The sequence below is a fragment of the Oncorhynchus gorbuscha genome, linkage group LG13 (genome assembly GCF_021184085.1).
Source record: "Oncorhynchus gorbuscha isolate QuinsamMale2020 ecotype Even-year linkage group LG13, OgorEven_v1.0, whole genome shotgun sequence".
Classification (NCBI taxonomy): domain Eukaryota; kingdom Metazoa; phylum Chordata; class Actinopteri; order Salmoniformes; family Salmonidae; genus Oncorhynchus; species Oncorhynchus gorbuscha.
The window spans coordinates 42,173,322-42,194,375 of NC_060185.1; the positions used below are offsets into that span (position 1 = coordinate 42,173,322).

Consider the following 21,054-nt stretch of genomic DNA (forward strand, 5'->3'; position numbering starts at 1 on the left):
TGCAAGCTGGGGTTGACTGGGTCAATTGCAAGCTGGGGTTGACTGGGTCAATTGCAAGCTGGGGTTGACTGGGTCAATTGCAAGCTGGGGTTGACTGGGTCAATTGCAAGCTGGGGTTGACTGGGTCAATTGCAAGCTGGGGTTGACTGGGTCAATTGCAAGCTGGGGTTGACTGGGCCAATTGCAAGCTGGGGATGACTGGGCCAGTTGCAAGCTGGGGATGACTGGGCCAGTTGCAAGCTGGGGATGACTGGGCCAGTTGCAAGCTGGGGATGACTGGGCCAGTTGCAAGCTGGGGATGACTGGGCCAGTTGCAAGCTGGGGATGACTGGGACAATTGCAAGCTGGGGATGACTGGGACAATTGCAAGCTGGGGATGACTGGGACAATTGCAAGCTGGGGATGACTGGGCCAATTGCAAGCTGGGGATGACTGGGCCAGTTGCAAGCTGGGGATGACTGGGCCAGTTGCAAGCTGGGGATGACTGGGCCAGTTGCAAGCTGGGGATGATGATGGTATGGACACAGAGGTTAACACTCTTACGATAAGTGCCATGGGATCTTTAGTGACCACAGAGTCAGGACACCCGTTTAACATTCCATCTGAAAGACAGCGCCTTACGCAGGGCAATGTCTCCAATCACTGCCCTGGGGCATTGGGATATCTTTTTTGGACCAGAGGAAAGAGTGCCTCCTACTGGTGCCTCCTATTGGTTACACCAATCTGTGACCTCTCTTCCGCCCACTCTTACCTCCCTTCCTGTCTCTCTCCAGACGTTCACGGCCTGGTGCAACTCCCACCTGAGGAAAGCAGGCACGCAGATCGAGAACATCGAGGAGGACTTCAGGGATGGCCTCAAACTCATGCTCCTGCTGGAGGTCATCTCAGGTGAGCCAGCCCATCGACTAGATCATCATGACACATGCAGAGCACTACTACCACAGCTAAGCGCTAATCTACTTTACTGCACTCCGCAGCCATCTACTGTGGCAGAAAGTGCGGTGCCAGAAAAGGACTCTGTAACGCATTAGTGTCCCCTGTTCTTTTGATACCTTTCAACTAACTAGTCTGGTCGTAGGCCATGGTTCTGGCCCTGTAGAGGATGCTGTCTGTTTTGACTCGGAAGGTTGATACTGTGACTTTAAAAGGAGCTGTGCCTGTCTGTTCTGCTGAGACAGTGGAAAGGGCTGTTTTTGTCATGAGACTCTCTGGGCTCACTGCATTTTGTTTGCCTGTGTTTTTGGCTGTTTTTGTGTGTGTCGTGCGTGTGTGTGTTCATCCACAGGGGAACGGTTACCTAAGCCCGAGAGAGGCAAGATGAGGGTCCACAAGATCAACAACGTTAACAAAGCGCTGGACTACATCGCCGGCAAAGGAGTTAAGCTGGTGTCCATTGGCGCGGAGGGTCAGTTTACCTACCACACAAGCACTCTACACACACACACAGAACATTGACAAACAACTCCAAAGCTCACAGCATCCTGCCAAGTACATCTCCCACTCGGGAGCGAAGTCATTTGGCTGGAGAGGAAGGGAGCTCTAGAGGAGAGGGAGCAAGAGGCCCTTAACACGGCCAGTAAATCAGCCCGAGAGTGCACGTCAGACTCTGTCGCCGTGACAATGACCTTTCTGCTCCAGCTATCTTGACAAATGGCCCGGCCAGCCTCCACCCCTCATTCCTACTGCATGATACACACGGCCTAGAGGTTCAGCTTAGCCCCCACCACCCTGACCAGCAGCCCACCACCCTACACTGCCAAAGGTCACCTGCTGGAAGCATCCTGACTCCAGGGAGAGAGACAGAGAGGCGGACAGAGATGGAGAGACGAGGACAAATGGCAAAAGAGAGACCGAGGCAGGCACAGAGAGAGAGACCGAGGCAGGCACAGGGAGAGAGACCGAGGCAGGCACAGGGAGAGAGACCGGGGCAGGCACAGGGAGAGAGAGACCGGGGCAGGCACAGGGAGAGAGAGACTGGGGCAGGCACAGGGAGAGAGAGACCGAGGCAGGCACAGGGAGAGAGAGACCGAGGCAGGCACAGGGAGAGAGAGACCGAGGCAGGCACAGGGAGAGAGAGACCGAGGCAGGCACAGGGAGAGAGAGACCGAGGCAGGCACAGGGAGAGAGAGACCGAGGCAGGCACAGGGAGAGAGAGACCGAGGCAGGCACAGGGAGAGAGAGACCGGGAGGCAGGCACAGGGAGGGAGGGAGAGACCGAGGCAGGCACAGGGAGGGAGAGAGACCGAGGGAGAGACAGGCACAGGGAGGGAGAGACCGAGGCAGGCACAGGGAGGGAGAGACCGAGGCAGGCACAGGGAGGGAGAGACCGAGGCAGGCACAGGGAGGGAGAGACCGAGGCAGGCACAGGGAGGGAGAGACCGAGGCAGGCACAGGGAGGGAGAGACCGAGGCAGGCACAGGGAGGGAGAGACCGAGGCAGGCACAGGGAGGGAGGGAGAGACCGAGGCAGGCACAGGGAGGGAGGGAGAGACCGAGGCAGGCACAGGGAGGGAGGGAGAGACCGAGGCAGGCACAGGGAGGGAGGGAGAGACCGAGGCAGGCACAGGGAGGGAGGGAGAGACCGAGGCAGGCACAGGGGGAGGGAGGGGCAGAGACCGAGGCAGGCACAGGGAGGGAGGGAGAGACCGAGGCAGGCACAGGGAGGGAGGGAGAGACCGAGGCAGGCACAGGGAGGGAGGGAGAGACCGAGGCAGGCACAGGGAGGGAGGGAGAGACCGAGGCAGGCACAGGGAGGGAGGAGAGGGAGGGGAGAGAGACCGAGGCAGGCACAGGGAGGGAGGGAGAGACCGGGAGGCAGGCACAGGGAGGGAGGGAGGGAGGGGAGGGAGAGACCGAGGCAGGCACAGGGAGGGAGGGAGAGAGACCGAGGCAGGCACAGGGAGGGAGGGAGAGAGACCGAGGCAGGCACAGGGAGGGAGGGAGAGAGACCGAGGCAGGCACAGGGAGGGAGGGAGAGAGACCGAGGCAGGCCAGGGAGGGAGGCACAGACGGAGGGGAGGGAGAGAGACCGAGGCAGGCACAGGGAGGGAGGGAGAGCACAGACGGAGGGAGGGAGAGAGACCGACCGACCGAGGCAGGCACAGACGGAGGGAGGGAGAGAGACCGACCGACCGAGGCAGGCACAGGGACGGAGGGAGAGAGAGAGACCGGCAAAGAGACAGGCAAAGACGGAGAGAGAGAGAGACAGGCAAAGAGAGCGGCACAGAGAGCGTGGGGGATAGAAACTAACACGCTGACTCCATGATGAAGCGTTGGAGGGTCACGGGGACAGACAACCATTGTCTCTTACCTGTTCAAAGCTGCTGTAACACCTTGGGACTTTGCTTAAATGCATTATTCATGCTGTACCCAGCCCATCACTGTGCATATTTGTGTTTGCACTATTCATATTTTAAGCCTACAAATATATGCAGAACTTGTCCCAGATCTGTTTGCGCTATTATGACAAGGAGTTAACCTGATGTCACAAACAGATCTGGGACCAGGCTAATGCACAATAGTTGATATTTATTGTATTTCTGAGTGATTATCTTGTCTCCCCTCAGAAATTGTGGATGGCAACGCCAAGATGACCCTGGGCATGATCTGGACAATCATCCTCCGTTTCGCCATCCAGGACATCTCTGTGGAAGGTCAGTCTCTCTCGCTCTCCCCCTGTTAGGCCTCATCAATAGGCAGCTAGGATTTTAATCAGCCCCTAATGTTGCTTTAGAAAACACTTTGCTTTATGTTCTTCCTGTTCTCTTTTAAATCAGAAACTCATCTGGAAACGTTATGACTGGTTTTAAAGAATTTTCTTTGAACCTGGGGGATGACACTGTCCTTAAATCACCCCTCATTCATTATATCCGTGCTGCTCCACATGTTCTTATGCCAGAAACGGAGCAGGCATTTCCCTCTTCCTCCACACACACACTCCTATTCAAAACACAGCTGTGCCGAGGGGGATTCCACCGGGAAGTAGAGTGGAAGCAACTGGGTCTCTCAGATGCAATGCATCTCCCCTGCTCTGAACTGTTCTGCTGAGACCACAGGGGGTTGAGTGAGCCGAGCCAAGTGAATACCAGTCTGGCCTACATGCCTGTTCTGCTCTCACTGGTACTTGACGAAGACGGACACTGGCAGGAGAGATCGTTAACCCCCGGCTCCCCGGTAGAGAAGTTAAACACGTTGGCTATCTATACTGCACTCTCAAACATGGTGGAAGATGGGTCTAGGCTGCGTCTGACTCTGAAATGTCGACTTATTCCAAGAGGGCTCTAGTCAAAAATAGTGCACTATATAGGGAATAGGGTGCCATTTTGGACATAGCATAGACACTTCAAATTCTAATCTGGACCTCGAAGACAGTTCCACTGCTTTTTTCCCCTTCTTCCCCTCTAAGCAGGGACTGATTTTTAAACCTGGGACACCAGTTGGGTGCAATTTAATGATCAGGGAACAACAGGCAGTACATCACACTCCGGAGCTCCTGCTGTAGACGGGTATCTAACTCTCCTTCTCCCCTTTCCAGAGACCTCTGCCAAGGAGGGCCTGCTCTTGTGGTGCCAGAGGAAGACCGCGCCCTACAAAAACGTCAACGTGCAGAACTTCCACATCAGGTAGCAACACACACACACACACACACACACACACACACACACACACACACACACACACACACACACACACACACACACACACACACACACACACACACACACACACACACACACACACACACACACACACACACACACACACACACACACACACACACACACACACACACACACACACAAACCTCGACAAGAGCTAGACGTCATTCCTGGCGACAGAACCTGAGACCGGAACAGGTTACAGTATTTCTCCAGACATTCTTGTTTGACCTCTATAAAATTCCACAGTAGTGAAGCCTGTTCAAACATTGCGTTACCCACACACTCCAGCAAACTCCACCAGTGCTTCTAGAAAGGTTGCCCTCTGCTGGTGAAACTAACGGTTTTGACTTGAGGTTATTATTTATAAGGGTGCCAGGTATGTTGTGCCTACCAGAGAAAACATTGGTTTCTCCTTTTGGTTTGGGAGGGGATGAGTCCCATCTGGTCCGTCAAGTCTACACCAATACAAAGGACTTATGTAAAAGTCAGGATGGAAATAAACTTTTCATAAACCCTTAAAACATTGGAAAGAACTTCAAAAAAGACTTTTGTGTGGGTTGTATTATCAACATAAATGATTACACACACATATCATAGTATACACAATGAGTTCTGATTCCTCCAGAAATGTCCTGTACCTCGGGCCTAAAAAGAGTCCAGCCCGGTAAAGGAGTTCAGGGAATAATAATAATAATAATATATGCCATTTAGCAGACGCTTTTATCCAAAGCGACTTAGTCATGTGTGCATACATTCTACGTATGGGTGGTCAAGTGACCTTTGTCACGCAATGTTTGTCCGTTCATTCAAGTGTAGCGTAAACCCAGTATTAATCATACAATCAATATAACAATTATTTTACCACAGACCTTTAAAGCGTATCAACTCTTACTACGTCCTCAACTACAACTAACTACATAAATCATCACAGTATACATGACATCAAAACAAATGAAATACCGTATACAAAAAGGTTGTAGTCAGTCGGTCAGTCAGACAATCCAATCCGCCAATAGATCTCCAGTGCAGAAAGGCCACGGAGAACAGAGAGGTGTAGTCCATGGACGGAGAGGTGTAGTCCACGGACGGAGAGGTGTAGTCCACGGACGGAGAGGTGTAGTCCACGGACGGAGAGGTGTAGTCCACGGACGGAGAGGTGTAGTCCACGGACGGAGAGGTGTAGTCCACGGACGGAGAGGTGTAGTCCACGGACGGAGAGGTGTAGTCCACGGACGGAGAGGTGTAGTCCACGGACGGAGAGAGTGGATCCTGGGTAAACTCTATTAGGCTACAAAACACACGTATAATGGCAAAAACTACTAACGGAATAGAGAAGCTTCGGAACTGAGTGTTGAACACATCCTCATTCACGTCTCCATCACAACCCCACTTTTGCGCAGATGATGCTGGCTATTTAATTGGGAATTAAAGGGGAAGCAACCTATTGGAAGGAGCACTATATAAATGGGAATTGAAGGGGAAGCACCCTATTGGAAGGAGCACTGTTTAAATGGGAATTAAAGGGGAAGCACCCTATTGGAAGGAGCACTATTTAAATGGGAATTGAAGGGGAAGCACCCTATTGGAAGGAGAAGCACTGAGACTGTTCAGAAAAATTCAGGGCCGTCACAAAACGTAGGAGAGACGTTAGAACTGTGTGCATAAGGGAAAGGGGGATACCTAGTCAGTTGTCCAAATGAAATGTATTCAACTAAAATGTCTTCCGCAATTAACCCAACCCCTCTGAATCAGAGAGGTGCGGGGGGCAGCCTTAATCGACATCCACGTCTTCGGCGCCCGGGGAACAGTGCATGACCTATGTATGTGCTTTGTGGAACCGTCTTCCTGATCTCTCTCTCGCTCTCTCATATATTGCCAGCTGGAAGGATGGCCTTGCCTTCAACGCTCTGATCCACAGACACAGGCCAGAGCTCATTGACTACGACAAGCTAAGGAAGGTGAGTGGGTCAGCACATACTCCCGTCAGCACATCTCTCTTTGAGTGCATGGCCCTTCTGTGGCTCGTTTTTCTCACCTTCTAATTGGTTACTCAGGATGACCCCTTGACCAACCTGAACAATGCCTTTGAGGTGGCTGAGAAGTACCTGGACATCCCCAAGATGATGGACGCTGAAGGTATGCACAGGGCACAGTTGCGTGTTTCCTGCATGTTCATATCGTATTCATTCATCTGACTGCTCTTCCATCCCAAGACTCCAGTGTGCAGGTGGATGTGTTGTGACATCACGGCTGCTGTGCTCGTCCTTACACACAGACCGTTAGCCTCAGCCCCCCCCCCCCCTCCCACCCCTCTCTCCCTCCATCTCTCTCACCGTTTTTTCTGTTGGATCGTCCATCCCCCATTTTCCCTTGTCTGTGTGTTCGCAATTCTATCCTCCAGTTTGTATACCTGTTGTAAAGTGTTGGTCTGTCCGCCTGTGTCTCCCTCTACATGTGTAACTATCTCTGTCTCCGTCTGCCCGTATGTGTGTAACTGTGGTTTCCCTACAGACATTGTGAACACTGCCCGTCCGGATGAGAAAGCCATAATGACCTATGTGTCCAGTTTCTACCATGCCTTCTCTGGAGCCCAGAAGGTACCCCATTATCCCACCCCCACCTTACCCCTGCTCCGATACTAACCCTAACCCCCCCGTCCCCGGTCCGGTCCTCCACATCTACCCCCACCCTCTGCTCCTCTCCTCTCCAGCATGGCTTTCTCCCGCAGCATTGGTGTTGGCCTCATGGGAAACTGGTTCAGGACCCTCCTTTAACTCAGACACAACACACACGTTGTCTTGAAGTCTCTGAATCTTCCTGTCCTGCTGGTAATAACAGGGTCCTCTTGCTCCTGTGTACTGGCCTGTAGTGATTGAGTTGGAGTGCATCGGGCCTCAGGGGGCCCTTGGTAGTTAAACGGATGATTTTTAAATGAGGCACTGAGCCCTGGGTCAGATGGTATCTGAGCAGAGAGGAGACAAGTCAGAGGGACTATCTGTTTATGTTTTCTAGCTCTCTCTGTCTGCTGTATTCATCCTCTGTCCCCCACCTCTTTTCCCACTCCTTTTTACCCTTCTCTCTCCCTGTAGACTGAGAACAGGAAGCCTGCTGACAGGCATGTTTTTCGACGGCGCTTTAATGAGTTTTTTTATTCATTAAGAAGTTGTTTATGAGCTCCAATCTCAGGAGAGGTGCACGTGCAGAACTGTTTGCCACAGTCCCACTGTTGCCTAGACTACAGAACACCACAGTAAGCTGCTAGTGGGCCGGGTTACATACGGCCATTTGAACAATCATTGTTCATTATGGAAAACAGCCGTTAATCGTGAAACAGTATGGACACTGGTTAGACTAGTGTACCCTTCTCTTTAGTTTTGGGACCAGGAGGGCCTTTTCTGTTATTACCAGCTTGACAGTTGAAATATTATAGTGTGTGTTGAGTGAAGAGGTGTGTCCCAACCTCTGCATCGTGGCCCCGGCAGACTCCTCCTCTCTCCCGAGGTGGACACGCCCGCTCTCTCTCTCTCCTGGTTACCGTGGTAACCCCCTCCCCCAGCAGCGGCAGTGGAGTCCGGGGTCTACTCCCTTTACTACAACCCCCCCCTCATCTCACCCCCCCCACCTCGCTGTGTGGCGGGACCCTCTTGCTTTGGGTAGCTTTGCTTCACCACCTCTCTCTCTCTCTCTCTCCCTCCGCTCACTGCCTGGCCGTGGTTGTGTAGACATCGTGGGCACGCTGAGGCCCGACGAGAAGGCCATCATGACCTATGTCTCCTGCTTCTATCACGCCTTCTCTGGCGCCCAGAAGGTGAGCACCGCCACCACGCCACCTTTAACCCCTGACCTCTGTGACACCAGCCGGGGTCACAGGCAATGTCATCCTGGCCAAGGACACTCACTGACGCTTTGGGCTCACAGGACACCTCTATGGAACAACACACACACACTCTTCCCTGCTCTAGAACTGCCCTGTTTCAACTCTGCCCCCATAGACTGGTCGTTAGCAGTGTTTCTCATAGCTACAGTTAAGGCATGACATTTCATAACTGATATGTTAGAGTATAATCGAAAGTGGGATGAAATAAGCTTCCACTGATCTGTGGGAAACACTGTTAACGACAGTTCAAATGTCTGCCTATTAACACTACAACTGTTTCAATGTGTATAATGTGTTTTTCTGAGATTACTCTGTAGTGTGTTAAGATCCAAGGGCATAATACAGTTTCTTACTGTTTCTTTATTTCAGTGGTTTAACTTTAAGTCCCTAAACACACCAGCTGACGTGGACAAAAGCGGTACAGAACCAGACTGAATGCTCCCATTGTATAGGAGAAGCATGTAGCTTTCTGAGGCACAGAGTGTGAAGTTGGCACACAGAGTCCGTGGAACTAACCATTGTCAGCTGTAGCATGTTGCATTAGCCTGTACCCTTACCACTGTACAGCCATCCAACGGGTTTGTGTGTGTGTGTGCACGGTGTTGAAATAATCTGTGAATTCAAGTCACGGCTAGTGTGTGGTTTTTGCGTTCACACTCAGTTTACTATGTTGTTCATAGCTAAAAACTAGAAATGACACTCCGTCCAGTTGGACATGAAACTAACTCGAGTTGAGTAAGGCCGGCACACAGTACGTAGTACTTTCAGTTTCAGCTTCCACTGCAGTTGTCCGTTGTCTTTGACTGGTAGGCAGCTGATCTGAATTGTAAAAAATGTGCCCAAGCTACACACGTTCGTGCACGTGCTCCTAATCCATAACAAGCAATCTGTGTATTGGCTCTGCTGACGACTTTCATCCGTGATAGGCTGAGACTGCAGCCAATAGGATCTGCAAGGTGCTGGCTGTCAACCAGGAGAATGAGCACCTGATGGAGGACTACGAGAAGCTGGCCAGTGACGTGAGTAGTACACGTCTGTCTGTCTGTCTGTACCTCCCTCTATCCTCACCACACGTCTACTGTCTGTACCTCCCTCCTCACCACACGTATACTGTCTGTCTGTACCTCCCTCCCTCCTCACCACACGTATACTGTCTGTCTGTATCTCCCTCCCTCCTCACCACACATATACTGTCTGTACTTCCCTCTATCCTCACCACATGTCTACTGTCTGTCTGTACCTCTCTCCCTCTTCACCACACATCTCTGTCTGTCTGTACCTCCCTCCCTCCTCACCACACGTCTCTGTCTGTCTGTACCTCCCTCCCTCCTCACCACACGTCTCTGTCTGTCTGTACCTCTCTCCCTCTTCACCACACATCTCTGTCTGTCTGTACCTCCCTCCCTCCTCACCACACGTGTCTGTCTGTACCTCCCTCCCTCCTCAACACACGTCTCTGTCTGTCTGTACCTCCCTCCCTCCTCACCACACATATACTGTCTGTCTGTACCTCCCTCCTCACCACATGTCTACTGTCTGTCTGTACTTCCCTCTATCCTCACCACATGTCTACTGTCTGTCTGTACCTCCCTCCCTCTTCACCACACGTCTCTGTCTGTCTGTACCTCCCTCCCTCCTCACCACACGTCTCTGTCTGTCTGTACCTCCCTCCCTCCTCACCACACGTCTCTCTCGGTCTGTACCTCCCTCCCTCCTCACCACACGTCTCTCTCTGTCTGTACCTCCCTCCCTCCTCACCACACGTCTGTCTGTACCTCCCTCCCTCCTCACCACACGTCTGTCTGTGAGATGTTGCTCTGTCCCTCTGATGTGCTGTCCATGTTTTCCTAGCTCTTCTAGTAACGTCTGAAGGTTATATTTCCTCTCATCCCCTCCACATTGGCCATTTCTCCACTGAACTTCCCTTCTACCTTTACAGTTGTATTCATCTCGCACAAACATCTGCCCTCCTTTCTCTCACACTTCTCTCTCGTGTCATTTGTGTCACTCTATCCCCCTCTCCTCTGCCCCAGCTGTTGGACTGGATCCGCCGGACCATCCCGTGGCTGGAGAACCGGGCTCCAGAGAAGACCATGGCCGAGATGCAGCAGAAGCTGGAGGACTTCCGGGGCTACCGTCGTGTCCACAAGCCCCCCAAGGTGCAGGAGAAGTGTCAGCTGGAGATCAACTTCAACACCCTGCAGACCAAGCTGAGGCTGAGCAACAGGCCCGCCTTCATGCCCTCTGAAGGGCGTATGGTGTCGGTGAGTGGGACTGGCGGGCGCATGGACACTCTCTCTCTCAGTATTAGAGACATTTAGAAGCAGTTGTACCAATGATGCCATCCATATCTATTGGACAATTCACCGGGCAATTCATCCTAACGCTCTCCTGTATTATTCCATTCTTATTTAGATCGTAGTGGTTCATGTTGTTGTCCCACAATGGGAAATTGGTTTGTGATTAGTTTAAAAAGACGTGACTTATAACAGCAGCAAACGTATCACCAAATGCATCTCCGCATAAATTGCGCCGCAGGGAATAATGCTGGTATACAGTGTAGTGCTCTTTCTGCTGTATGGTGGGTCAGTGTCCTCTCCCTGGCTGCAGGACATCAACGGGTCCTGGCACAACCTGGAGGGGGCGGAGAAGGGCTACGAGGAGTGGATGCTCAACGAGATCCGTCGCCTGGAGAGGCTGGACCACCTGGCCGAGAAGTTCCGTCAGAAAGCCACCATCCACGAGTCCTGGACCGATGGTGCGGAGACATTAGTTACTGTACAGACAACACTGATCCCTCACTCTGCTGTAGGGTCGCAAAATTCCAGGCACTTTCCCAAAATTCCCAGGTTTTCCGGAAATCCTGGCTGAGAGATTCTGGATTTCCTGCTTGTTCCCTCCTCCTTATGCTCTTCCAACTGGGATTTCTGGAAAACGTTAGTTTGGGGAAAGTTTACCAGAATTTTGCAACCGTACTTAGACCTTTGTTGGTGCCACCGCTCCCTGTAGATCCCAAAGTACTAGGTGGAGCTTTGACCATATTGATAATGAGGACGTAAGGGTTTGAGTGAGTTGATTTGGGTTTGGATATCTTGAAGCTTACTGTCTTTAACCCTTCCCTCCCACCCCAGGTAAGGAGGCCATGCTGACCCAGAAGGACTATGAGACAGCCAGCCTGTCGGAGGTCAAGGCTCTGCTGAGGAAACACGAGGCGTTTGAGTCTGACCTGGCCGCCCACCAGGACCGCGTGGAGCAGATCGCCGCCATCGCACAGGAACTCAAGTGAGAGGGAGAAAAGGAGGGAGGGATGGGAGGAGTTGATGGAGGAGTAAATGGAGGGAGTAAACTGAGGGTGGATGGGAGATCGGGGAGGGGACTGAGGGTGAATGGGAGATCGTGGGAGGGGACTGAGGGTGGATGGGAGATCGTGGGAGGGGACTGAGGGTGAATGGGAGATCGTGGGAGGGGACTGAGGGTGGATGGGAGATCGTGGGAGGGGACTGAGGGTGAATGGGAGATCGTGGGAGGGGACTGAGGGTGGATGGGAGATCGTGGGAGGGGACTGAGGGTGGATGGGAGATCGTGGGAGGGGACGGAGGGTGGATGGGAGATCGTGGGAGGGGACGGAGGGTGGATCGTGGGAGGGGACGGAGGGTGGATGGGAGAAGGGTCGGGAGAAAGAGATGAACAGAGAAATAATCCAGAAGAATGAAAAGATGGAGCTTGTGGTCAGGTTGAGTAATAATTCCACGTGTGTGTTCCCTGTGCCTCAGTGAGCTGGACTACTACGACTCCCCCAGTGTGAACGCCCGCTGTCAGAAGATCTGTGAGCAGTGGGATGCCCTGGGGTCTCTCACCCAGAGCCGCAGGGAGTCTCTGGAGGTACGCACCTTTCACACAGTCCCATCTAGTCATACTCTGCAGGTCATAACAAGGATACGTTTATACTGCGAAAATGGGTAGACACACACACACACACACACACACACACACACACACACACACACACACACACACACACACACACACACACACACACACACACACACACACGCAGACACACACACACACACGCAGACACACACACACACACGCAGACTATCTGCCAGGGTTCCCTTTCCCCACTTCTGTGTCTCATGGTGAACCCCTGTCACATAGATGCTAGTGTTCCCAGCAGGCACCTGACCCCAGTCTCCCCCCCACAGAGGACAGAGAAGCAGCTGGAGTCCATTGACGAGCTGTACCTGGAGTACGCCAAGAGGGCGGCACCCTTCAACAACTGGATGGAGGGGGCCATGGAGGACCTGCAGGACATGTTCATCGTTCACAACATCGAAGAGATCCAGGTAAAAGACATGGGGACACCGTCACCAACCATTTACTGCTTTACGTCCCCAGAGGGTCTCCACTACCACAATGTATCATCATGACCTGTGCTGTTAACAGTAGGTTGTCAATAAAGTTGTCATTTAGTCTCATACTGGGTAACGAACATTTAGCAATGCTACCGTACCCGTAGACTGCCAGTCATAGCTCCAACGCTACTTAGCATTGGTTTGTGAAGCTACCAGTAACATCCTTCACACTGCGCGCATGGTATCCATGACTTCATCTGGCTGATGTGGGTATGCACTGTGATACCATGCTGATCTCTCTCTTCATCTGTCCTTTCACTTTGTCCTTCACCTCGTTTCCCGTCCTTCTCCTTCGTTTCAATCTCTCGTTTTTCTCCTCCTCCTCCCTCTTACAGGGCCTAATCACAGCCCATGAGCAGTTCAAGTCCACCCTCCCAGAGGCCAACAAGGAGCGGGAGGCCATCCAGGCCATTCAGGCGGAGGTGCAGAAGATTGCCCAGTATAACGGCATCAAGCTGAGCGGGGGCAACCCCTACACCACCATCACACCCAAGACTATCGACAACAAGTGGGACAAGGTGTGTGCCTGTGGCTGTATGTTCATATATGCTTTGTGATGTGTGCAATTACTGCTTTTGCCGGTTTGAATTCAATCCATATATATTTATTTATGCCTGTTCCCACGTGCTCGTTAATACCTAAAACAGGCCCCTGAGTGAGCCTCAGCCTTGTGGCATTGCTTCTACAGTGGGAATGAGTGTGCTGTGCTGACTGGCGCCCCCATGTGGTGTGTTTTGTAGGTGGAACAGCTGGTTCCCCAGCGTGACCAGGCCCTGCAGGAGGAGCTGGCCAAGCAGCAGTCCAATGACCACCTGCGCCGCAAGTTTGCCACCCAGGCCAACATCGTCGGGCCCTGGATACAGACCAAAATGGAGGTACAGCAAAGAAACCCAGACCGACTCGTACTACTACATAAGATTGATCCAGCCCTCTTAGTGCCATGAGTTCTGTTGGCTCTGTGCCTCCTGGGCCATGTTCATTAAGGCATTCAACAGAAAATGTTTTGTAAACGGGGAAGAAAATTGAGCGTCCAGGTTGACCCTACCTGTTTCAGCTTGTTTTCTTCTGTTTGGTGCCGAGTGAATACACGTCAGCTCTGGCCTTTTTGGGATCTGGTCCTTGAGTGTGTGTGTGTGTGTGTGTGTGTGTGTGTGTGTGTGTGTGTGTGTGTGTGTGTGTGTGTGTGTGTGTGTGTAGGAGATTGGGCGGATATCCATTGAGATGAATGGAACTCTGGAGGACCAGCTGGTGAACCTGAGAGAGTATGAGCAGAGCATCATAGAGTACAAGCCCAACATCGACCAGCTGGAGGGAGACCATCAGCTCATCCAGGAGGCTCTCATCTTTGACAACAAATACACCGCCTACACCATGGAGGTAGCTACACTGACTTTTCCCTGCACCCTGGGCAGCCCAAATGGCCCCCTATTCCATAGTGCACTACTTTTGCTCCAGGCCTGGTAATAAGTAGTGCACTTTGTAGGGAATAGGGGGCTATTCGGGCTGCCACCCTGCTCTCGACTATCTGTTGGTTCTATGTGGAGAATAGGTCACTATGTTTCGCCATCCTTTTTTTTCTCTTCAGATTTTCATATTTTCTTTGACCAGGCGGGTTAGTTGAGAACCAGTTGTTATTTACAATGAAAGCCTGGCGGTTTCTGGTGTCCTCCCTCTTTTAGAGCCGATTGTCCGTTCGTCTCTGTTCTACATATTACGTTTCTATCTCTCCTCCTTACTCAATACCGTTTCTTCATGTGGTTAACCTTCAATGTATGTTCTCTCCCTCCGTCTTTCCCACCCTCCCTCTCTCTCCCCTTCCATTCCTCCATCTCAGCACCTGCGGGTGGGCTGGGAGCAGCTCCTCACCACCATCGCCCGCACCATCAACGAGATTGAGAACCAGATCCTGACCCGTGACGCCAAGGGCATCAGCCAGGAGCAGCTGCATGAGTACCGCACTTCCTTCAACCACTTTGACAAGGTCAGGGGTCAACACCGGGGGATCAGGCGAGGGGGAACAGGGGGGCATCTTTCTGTAGAAAATAACGTCTTAAAAAATGTCTGAGAATGCTGTTATTTCCACCGGCTTTTGCAGTTGAGTGTCTTACTCTAGAAGTGTTTACACTTAAGACTCGACATATACAGGAGTTAAGTCCCCCCTCTTATTTCAGAAGGGAAACTCAGGTGGGACTAAGAAATGGACTAGACTTGTGAGGACGAACCTATTCCTTATTTGTTGACATTCACAGGTGGAACTAGTAGTGTTTCACCCTGGGTTGGAGGTGGCTGGGGCTGTGTGGAGCGGAGGGCCCTGAGAGAGGGGAGGGGGTAACCCCTGAGTTCACCTCACCCATCCCACAACAGCGTACCTCATCACTTCACCTCACTGTCTTTATGCATGCTGTGTTTGGCTCAACATCAAGACAGAGTTTGTGTCCCAAATGACACCCTATTCCCTATATAGTGCACTGTCATTGACCAGGACCCATATAGCTCTGGTCAAATGTAGTGCACTATATAGGGCAGGGGTATTCGACTATCACCCTATGAGGTCCCGGAGCCTGCTGGTTTTCTGTTCTACACACGCCTGGTTCCAGGTCTAAAGCAGTCCCTCTTTAGAGGAACAGTGTGGCGAAAGAGCCGTGGAGCTTTGAGGTCCAGAGTTGAATTTGAGGGTTCTAAGGAATAGGGTGCCATTTGGGACGAAGCTGTCCTGTCAGTAGCACTCTGGTGATCTTTGAGGACTTGTCATTCCCATAAAGAGCTATAGGGGACACCGTTTAAACAGCACTTTGCTCTCCTTTGGAGAAGCTGACCCCTCACTGTCACTGGTGTGTGTCTAGTATCACGGATGTGTTTCCCTGTAGGCTGCTGTCACTGGTCTGTCTGTCTGTCTAGTATCGCGGATGTGTTTCCCTGTAGGCTGCTGTCACTGGTGTGTCTGTCTGTCTGTCTAGTATCACGGATGTGTTTCCCTGTAGGCTGCTGTCACTGGTGTGTCTGTCTGTCTGTCTAGTATCACGGATGTGTTTCCCTGTAGGCTGCTGTCACTGGTGTGTCTGTCTGTCTGTCTAGTATCACGGATGTGTTTCCCTGTAGGCTGCTGTCACTGGTGTGTCTGTCTGTCTGTCTAGTATCACGGATGTGTTTCCCTGTAGGCTGCTGTCACTGGTCTGTCTGTCTGTCTAGTATCACGGATGTGTTTCCCTGTAGGCTGCTGTCACTGGTCTGTCTGTCTGTCTAGTATCACGGATGTGTTTCCCTGTAGGCTGCTGTCACTGGTCTGTCTGTCTGTCTAGTATCACGGATGTGTTTCCCTGTAGGCTGCTGTCACTGGTCTGTCTGTATGTCTAGTATCACGGATGTGTTTCCCTGTAGGCTGCTGTCACTGGTGTGTCTGTCTGTCTGTCTAGTATCACGGATGTGTTTCCCTGTAGGCTGCTGTCACTGGTGTGTCTGTCTGTCTGTCTAGTATCACGGATGTGTTTCCCTGTAGGCTGCTGTCACTGGTCTGTCTGTCTAGTATCACGGATGTGTTTCCCTGTAGGCTGCTGTCACTGGTCTGTCTGTCTAGTATCACGGATGTGTTTCCCTGTAGGCTGCTGTCACTGGTCTGTCTGTCTGTCATCACGGATGTGTTTCCCTGTAGGCTGCTGTCACTGGTCTGTCTGTCTGTCTAGTATCACGGATGTGTTTCCCTGTAGGCTGCTGTCACTGGTCTGTCTGTCTGTCTGTCTAGTATCACGGATGTGTTTCTCTGTAGGCTGCTGTCACTGGTCTGTCTGTCTGTCTGTCTAGTATCACGGATGTGTTTCTCTGTAGGCTGCTGTCACTGGTCTGTCTGTCTGTCTGTCTAGTATCACGGATGTGTTTCCCTGTAGGCTGCTGTCACTGGTCTGTCTGTCTGTCTAGTATCACGGATGTGTTTCCCTGTAGGCTGCTGTCACTGGTCTGTCTGTCTAGTATCACGGATGTGTTTCCCTGTAGGCTGCTGTCACTGGTCTGTCTGTCTGTCTAGTATCACGGATGTGTTTCCCTGTAGGCTGCTGTCACTGGTCTGTCTGTCTGTCTGTCTAGTATCACGGATGTGTTTCCCTGTAGGCTGCTGTCACTGGTCTGTCTGTATGTCTAGTATCACGGATGTGTTTCCCTGTAGGCTGCTGTCACTGGTGTGTCTGTCTGTCTAGTATCACGGATGTGTTTCCCTGTAGGCTGCTGTCACTGGTGTGTCTCTGTCTGTCTGTCTAGTATCACGGATGTGTTTCCCTGTAGGCTGCTGTCACTGGTCTGTCTGTCTAGTATCACGGATGTGTTTCCCTGTAGGCTGCTGTCACTGGTCTGTCTGTCTAGTATCACGGATGTGTTTCCCTGTAGGCTGCTGTCACTGGTCTGTCTGTCTGTCATCACGGATGTGTTTCCCTGTAGGCTGCTGTCACTGGTCTGTCTGTCTGTCTGTCTAGTATCACGGATGTGTTTCTCTGTAGGCTGCTGTCACTGGTCTGTCTGTCTGTCTAGTATCACGGATGTGTTTCCCTGTAGGCTGCTGTCACTGGTCTGTCTGTCTGTCTGTCTAGTATCACGGATGTGTTTCTCTGTAGGCTGCTGTCACTGGTCTGTCTGTCTAGTATCACGGATGTGTTTCCCTGTAGGCTGCTGTCACTGGTCTGTCTGTCTGTCTAGTATCACGGATGTGTTTCCCTGTAGGCTGCTGTCACTGGTCTGTCTGTCTGTCTGTCTAGTATCACGGATGTGTTTCCCTGTAGGCTGCTGTCACTGGTCTGTCTGTCTAGTATCACGGATGTGTTTCCCTGTAGGCTGCTGTCACTGGTCTGTCTGTCTGTCTGTCTGTCTGTCTGTCTAGTATCACGGATGTGTTTCCCTGTAGGCTGCTGTCACTGTTTACCATCTAACATCCGTTTGTTTGTCTGTCCATCATCATCATCATCACCCTTGTTTTGCCTGCCGCGTCCCCATCACCTGACCACTCCCACCTGGCATCCCTGTGTTGTGATGGTTCCATCATGGCTTCCGTCGTAATTGGCTGATGGTGACCTCACAGGACCACAGCGGGGGCCTGATGGCTGAGGAGTTCAAGGCGTGTCTGATCAGCCTGGGCTACGATGTGGAGAATAACAAAACGGTAAGGAGCACAGACAAGCCAGGGGACGAGAACGTAGGAGAGAGGGGCTGCTGCTGTTTCCCCTGTCTAACCCGGGGGTGGTGCTCTCTGCCTGGCTCTTCTCCTTGCCGGTGCTGTAATTCACTGATTTCACTCACCCACTCACTCACTAGCCTCCACTCCAGCCTCAGCCTCAGCTCCAACAGCGCTGCTGCATTACCTTGATTTGACTCTCTCTTTTAAAGCTGTTTTTGCCTTTTCCTTTTGTTCCCCACTCTACTCGCATTACTCACCTCTCCGCACCTCCCCTCCTTTGTTCCTCCTCTTTCCATACTTCTATCGGTTCCTCCTCGTGCTTTTCTGTCCTCCCCGAATCTACTCTCCCTCTTGCTCTCCTTTTTCTGCCATATCTGTTCCTCTTCCTCCATCTCTCGGCCCCTGGGAACAGAAGCGCACAGGGCAGATGGACATGGACAATTACCGCGCTCTGCTCGTTGCCACTGGAAACAGCCTGGTACTGCCCTTCTCTGTCTGGCTCTCTCTGCTCTGGCTCTCTCTGCTCTGGCTCTCTCTGCTCTGGCTCTCTCTGCTCTGGCGCAACCTTTATCGTTAAATGTTTCATTAATTAGTGGTTATATTGCTTGGAGATTGGTCAATGAGGCCCTCGATTTCCTATTGGTGTGTCTGGGTTAACCTGTGTCTTCCTGTGGTGGTGGTTTCAAGGGCGATGCGGAGTTTGCCCGCATCATGGGCATAGTGGACCCCAACAACAGCGGCGTGGTCACCTTCCAGGCCTTCATAGACTTCATGTCCCGGGAGACCACGGACACCGACACAGCTGACCAGGTCATCGCCTCCTTCAAGATCCTGGCTGCAGACAAGGTGAGGGGTTTTGTGCGGGTGGAATGGTGTTGTGCTCGTGTGAGAGAGAGCGAGAATGTGTGTTACAGCTACTTGAGACTGCTGAAATAGGCAAACTATCACTCTGTTATTCACTGTCCCTCTCTCTTTCCCTCTCCCTCCATCTCGTTCCCTCTCCCTCCATCTCGTTCCCTCTCTCTGTCAGAACTTCATTATGGCTGAGGAGCTGAGACGTGAGCTGCCTCCAGACCAGGCGGAGTACTGCATCGCCCGCATGGCGCCCTACTCGGGCCCCGACGCGAAGCCCGGAGCCCTCGACTACATGTCCTTCTCCACCGCCCTCTACGGGGAGAGTGACCTCTAAGATCACACCACAGGAGGGGGAGGGGGACAGGATGAGGTTTTGGGTGGAGGGGGGGGCACGTAGAGGCTTGCCAGGCCCAATGCAAAGCAGACACCCCTCTAGGTCTAGCCTGCAGTCACTGGGAGAAGAGGGGAGTCTGAAGCCAGTGGTTTGATTGGCTCTGTAGAAGAGGGAGGGGCTGCAGGTGGAGGGTCCTGGGAAGTGATTAGTGGACAGCGCTACTGCTCTCTCTAGATTCTGGTCCCGCAGTGCCCCTGAGTGTGCAGGTTTTCATCTGGTTGGCTGTCGCAAGCTGTTATCCTCAACTTTGTTCACAGATCAACTACAATCAAATGCACATCATGTTATGGGGTGAAAACTAGCAACCACAGGTGCACTTCTGGGTCAGGACAGGCTGGGAACCCAAGTCCCACCTTTATCCTCTGCTTTGGAGATGGGGGGGGGGGGAGCTATTCTGATTCTTATACTACTTTTTTTGTTTATTTTATTTTATCTTGCTGGGGGGTGGGGTGGGTGGAGAGTTTGCGTATTAGAACACAGAGATATATGAAGGGGAGCGGGGCAGGGAGTTAAACAGAAAATAATGACGTACCCGTACCACATTTTGCTGGATAAGTGGAACTCTGATATCTAACCTCAACGCTTTCCTTTTCCTTTTTGTTTCTTTCTTTCTTTTCTCCAGCAAATGTGAGTAAGTGGTTTCAGTGCTGTACATACTTATTTTTCCAGTACGCAACAGTCAGAATATTCTTCGCAGGCTTGTAGGGCAAAAAAAAATAAAGTGGCATTTTTTTTAAAGCAAAACAACAAATAGAGAAAAAAAAATATCAGTTTGACACATTGAGTACCGTAGATAGGTTTGAATTACTGAGTCTTCATTTGGATTAAGTGATTTTTCAACGGTCAAATATGGAATCATGTCCTATTAAAGATATGGTGACAATTTAGTTGAAGGAAGTATATGTGTGGCCTTTATAGCTATGTAACCATCACATGACATAAACATGTAGGCATTTATGAAACTTTGCTTTATGTGATATATCACTTTCACACGGAGGTGTATAAAGGTGCTCATGTTCACACAATCTACTCATTTATTATAGTTTCAACTGAAGAACATATTAAGAAATATCCCCTAGAAGCACAGCATGTCAGGTCATGTAAAGCTTACATGGACAAAGTGAAGGCCCACCGCTACCATTGGCTGAATTGTTTCTATAGGAACACCGCTTTAGAGAGTTACCCGAGGAAGTTGGAAACGATGGGAGAACAAAAAAAATGTGCCTGTTAGTGGCTACAGCCCTGTCTCTCGCTCCCTCGCAACCCTCCAGCTCCTTGTCTGTCTTCTCTACAACGCAGGGTTGGGGAGGGACCCAGCATAAAGAAGGGCGAAGGGAGGGGGCCAGAGTCTTAATAAACATTCCATTATGTCTTAAATAAAAAGGAAATTACTGTCTACCAATCTATGCAATCATCTATATCCAATATCACAGAGTTCAGAGAGAAATGGTGGGAATTGATTTGAAGAAATTAATAGACTAAATTAAGTGCATGACATTTTGTTTTATTTCTTTAATATTTGTAAAGGGGGGATCAAGGAGCTTAGGGGGGTCAAGGAGCTTAGGGGGGTCAAGGAGCTTAGGGGGGAGCTTAGGGGGGTCAAGGAGCTTAGGGGGGAGCTCAAGGAGCTTAGGGGGGTCAAGGAGCTTAGGGGGGGGTCAAGGAGCTTAGGGGGAGTCAAGGAGCTTAGGGGGGTCA

At 51.5% G+C, this 21,054-nt stretch overlaps 2 protein-coding genes across 7 annotated transcripts in view; both read left to right on the forward strand.

Moving 5' to 3' along the window:
• Positions 1–20,739, forward strand: part of LOC123992912 (alpha-actinin-4-like) — a 43,926-nt gene extending 23,187 nt beyond the window's left edge. Inside the window, exons 2-22 of one of the 6 annotated variants that reach the window (XM_046294543.1) lie at positions 774–888; positions 1,286–1,405; positions 3,566–3,652; positions 4,534–4,621; positions 6,540–6,618; positions 6,715–6,796; positions 7,172–7,257; positions 9,464–9,556; positions 10,571–10,801; positions 11,148–11,295; positions 11,669–11,819; positions 12,311–12,419; positions 12,743–12,883; positions 13,288–13,470; positions 13,693–13,827; positions 14,150–14,329; positions 14,787–14,933; positions 18,012–18,092; positions 18,520–18,585; positions 18,795–18,953; positions 19,138–20,739. In XM_046294543.1, coding sequence (XP_046150499.1) covers positions 774–888; positions 1,286–1,405; positions 3,566–3,652; positions 4,534–4,621; positions 6,540–6,618; positions 6,715–6,796; positions 7,172–7,257; positions 9,464–9,556; positions 10,571–10,801; positions 11,148–11,295; positions 11,669–11,819; positions 12,311–12,419; positions 12,743–12,883; positions 13,288–13,470; positions 13,693–13,827; positions 14,150–14,329; positions 14,787–14,933; positions 18,012–18,092; positions 18,520–18,585; positions 18,795–18,953; positions 19,138–19,296 — 2,640 coding nt within the window. In that variant the 3' untranslated portion in view covers positions 19,297–20,739. Of the gene's footprint in view, positions 1–773; positions 889–1,285; positions 1,406–3,565; positions 3,653–4,533; positions 4,622–6,539; positions 6,619–6,714; positions 6,797–7,171; positions 7,258–8,382; positions 8,469–9,463; positions 9,557–10,570; positions 10,802–11,147; positions 11,296–11,668; positions 11,820–12,310; positions 12,420–12,742; positions 12,884–13,287; positions 13,471–13,692; positions 13,828–14,149; positions 14,330–14,786; positions 14,934–15,123; positions 15,332–18,011; positions 18,093–18,519; positions 18,586–18,794; positions 18,954–19,137 lie in introns of those variants that run through there. The other 5 variants (XM_046294540.1, XM_046294541.1, XM_046294538.1 and 2 more) reach the window with 5 other exon arrangements.
• LOC123992913 (keratin-associated protein 10-11-like) lies at positions 16,783–18,005 on the forward strand. The gene is made up of 4 exons (XM_046294544.1): positions 16,783–16,909; positions 16,953–17,133; positions 17,238–17,715; positions 17,838–18,005. The coding sequence occupies exons 1-4, from the start codon at positions 16,818–16,820 to the stop codon at positions 17,987–17,989; spliced, it is 903 nt and encodes a 300-aa protein (XP_046150500.1). The 5' UTR covers positions 16,783–16,817; the 3' UTR covers positions 17,990–18,005.
• Positions 20,740–21,054: the final 315 nt, after the last annotated feature.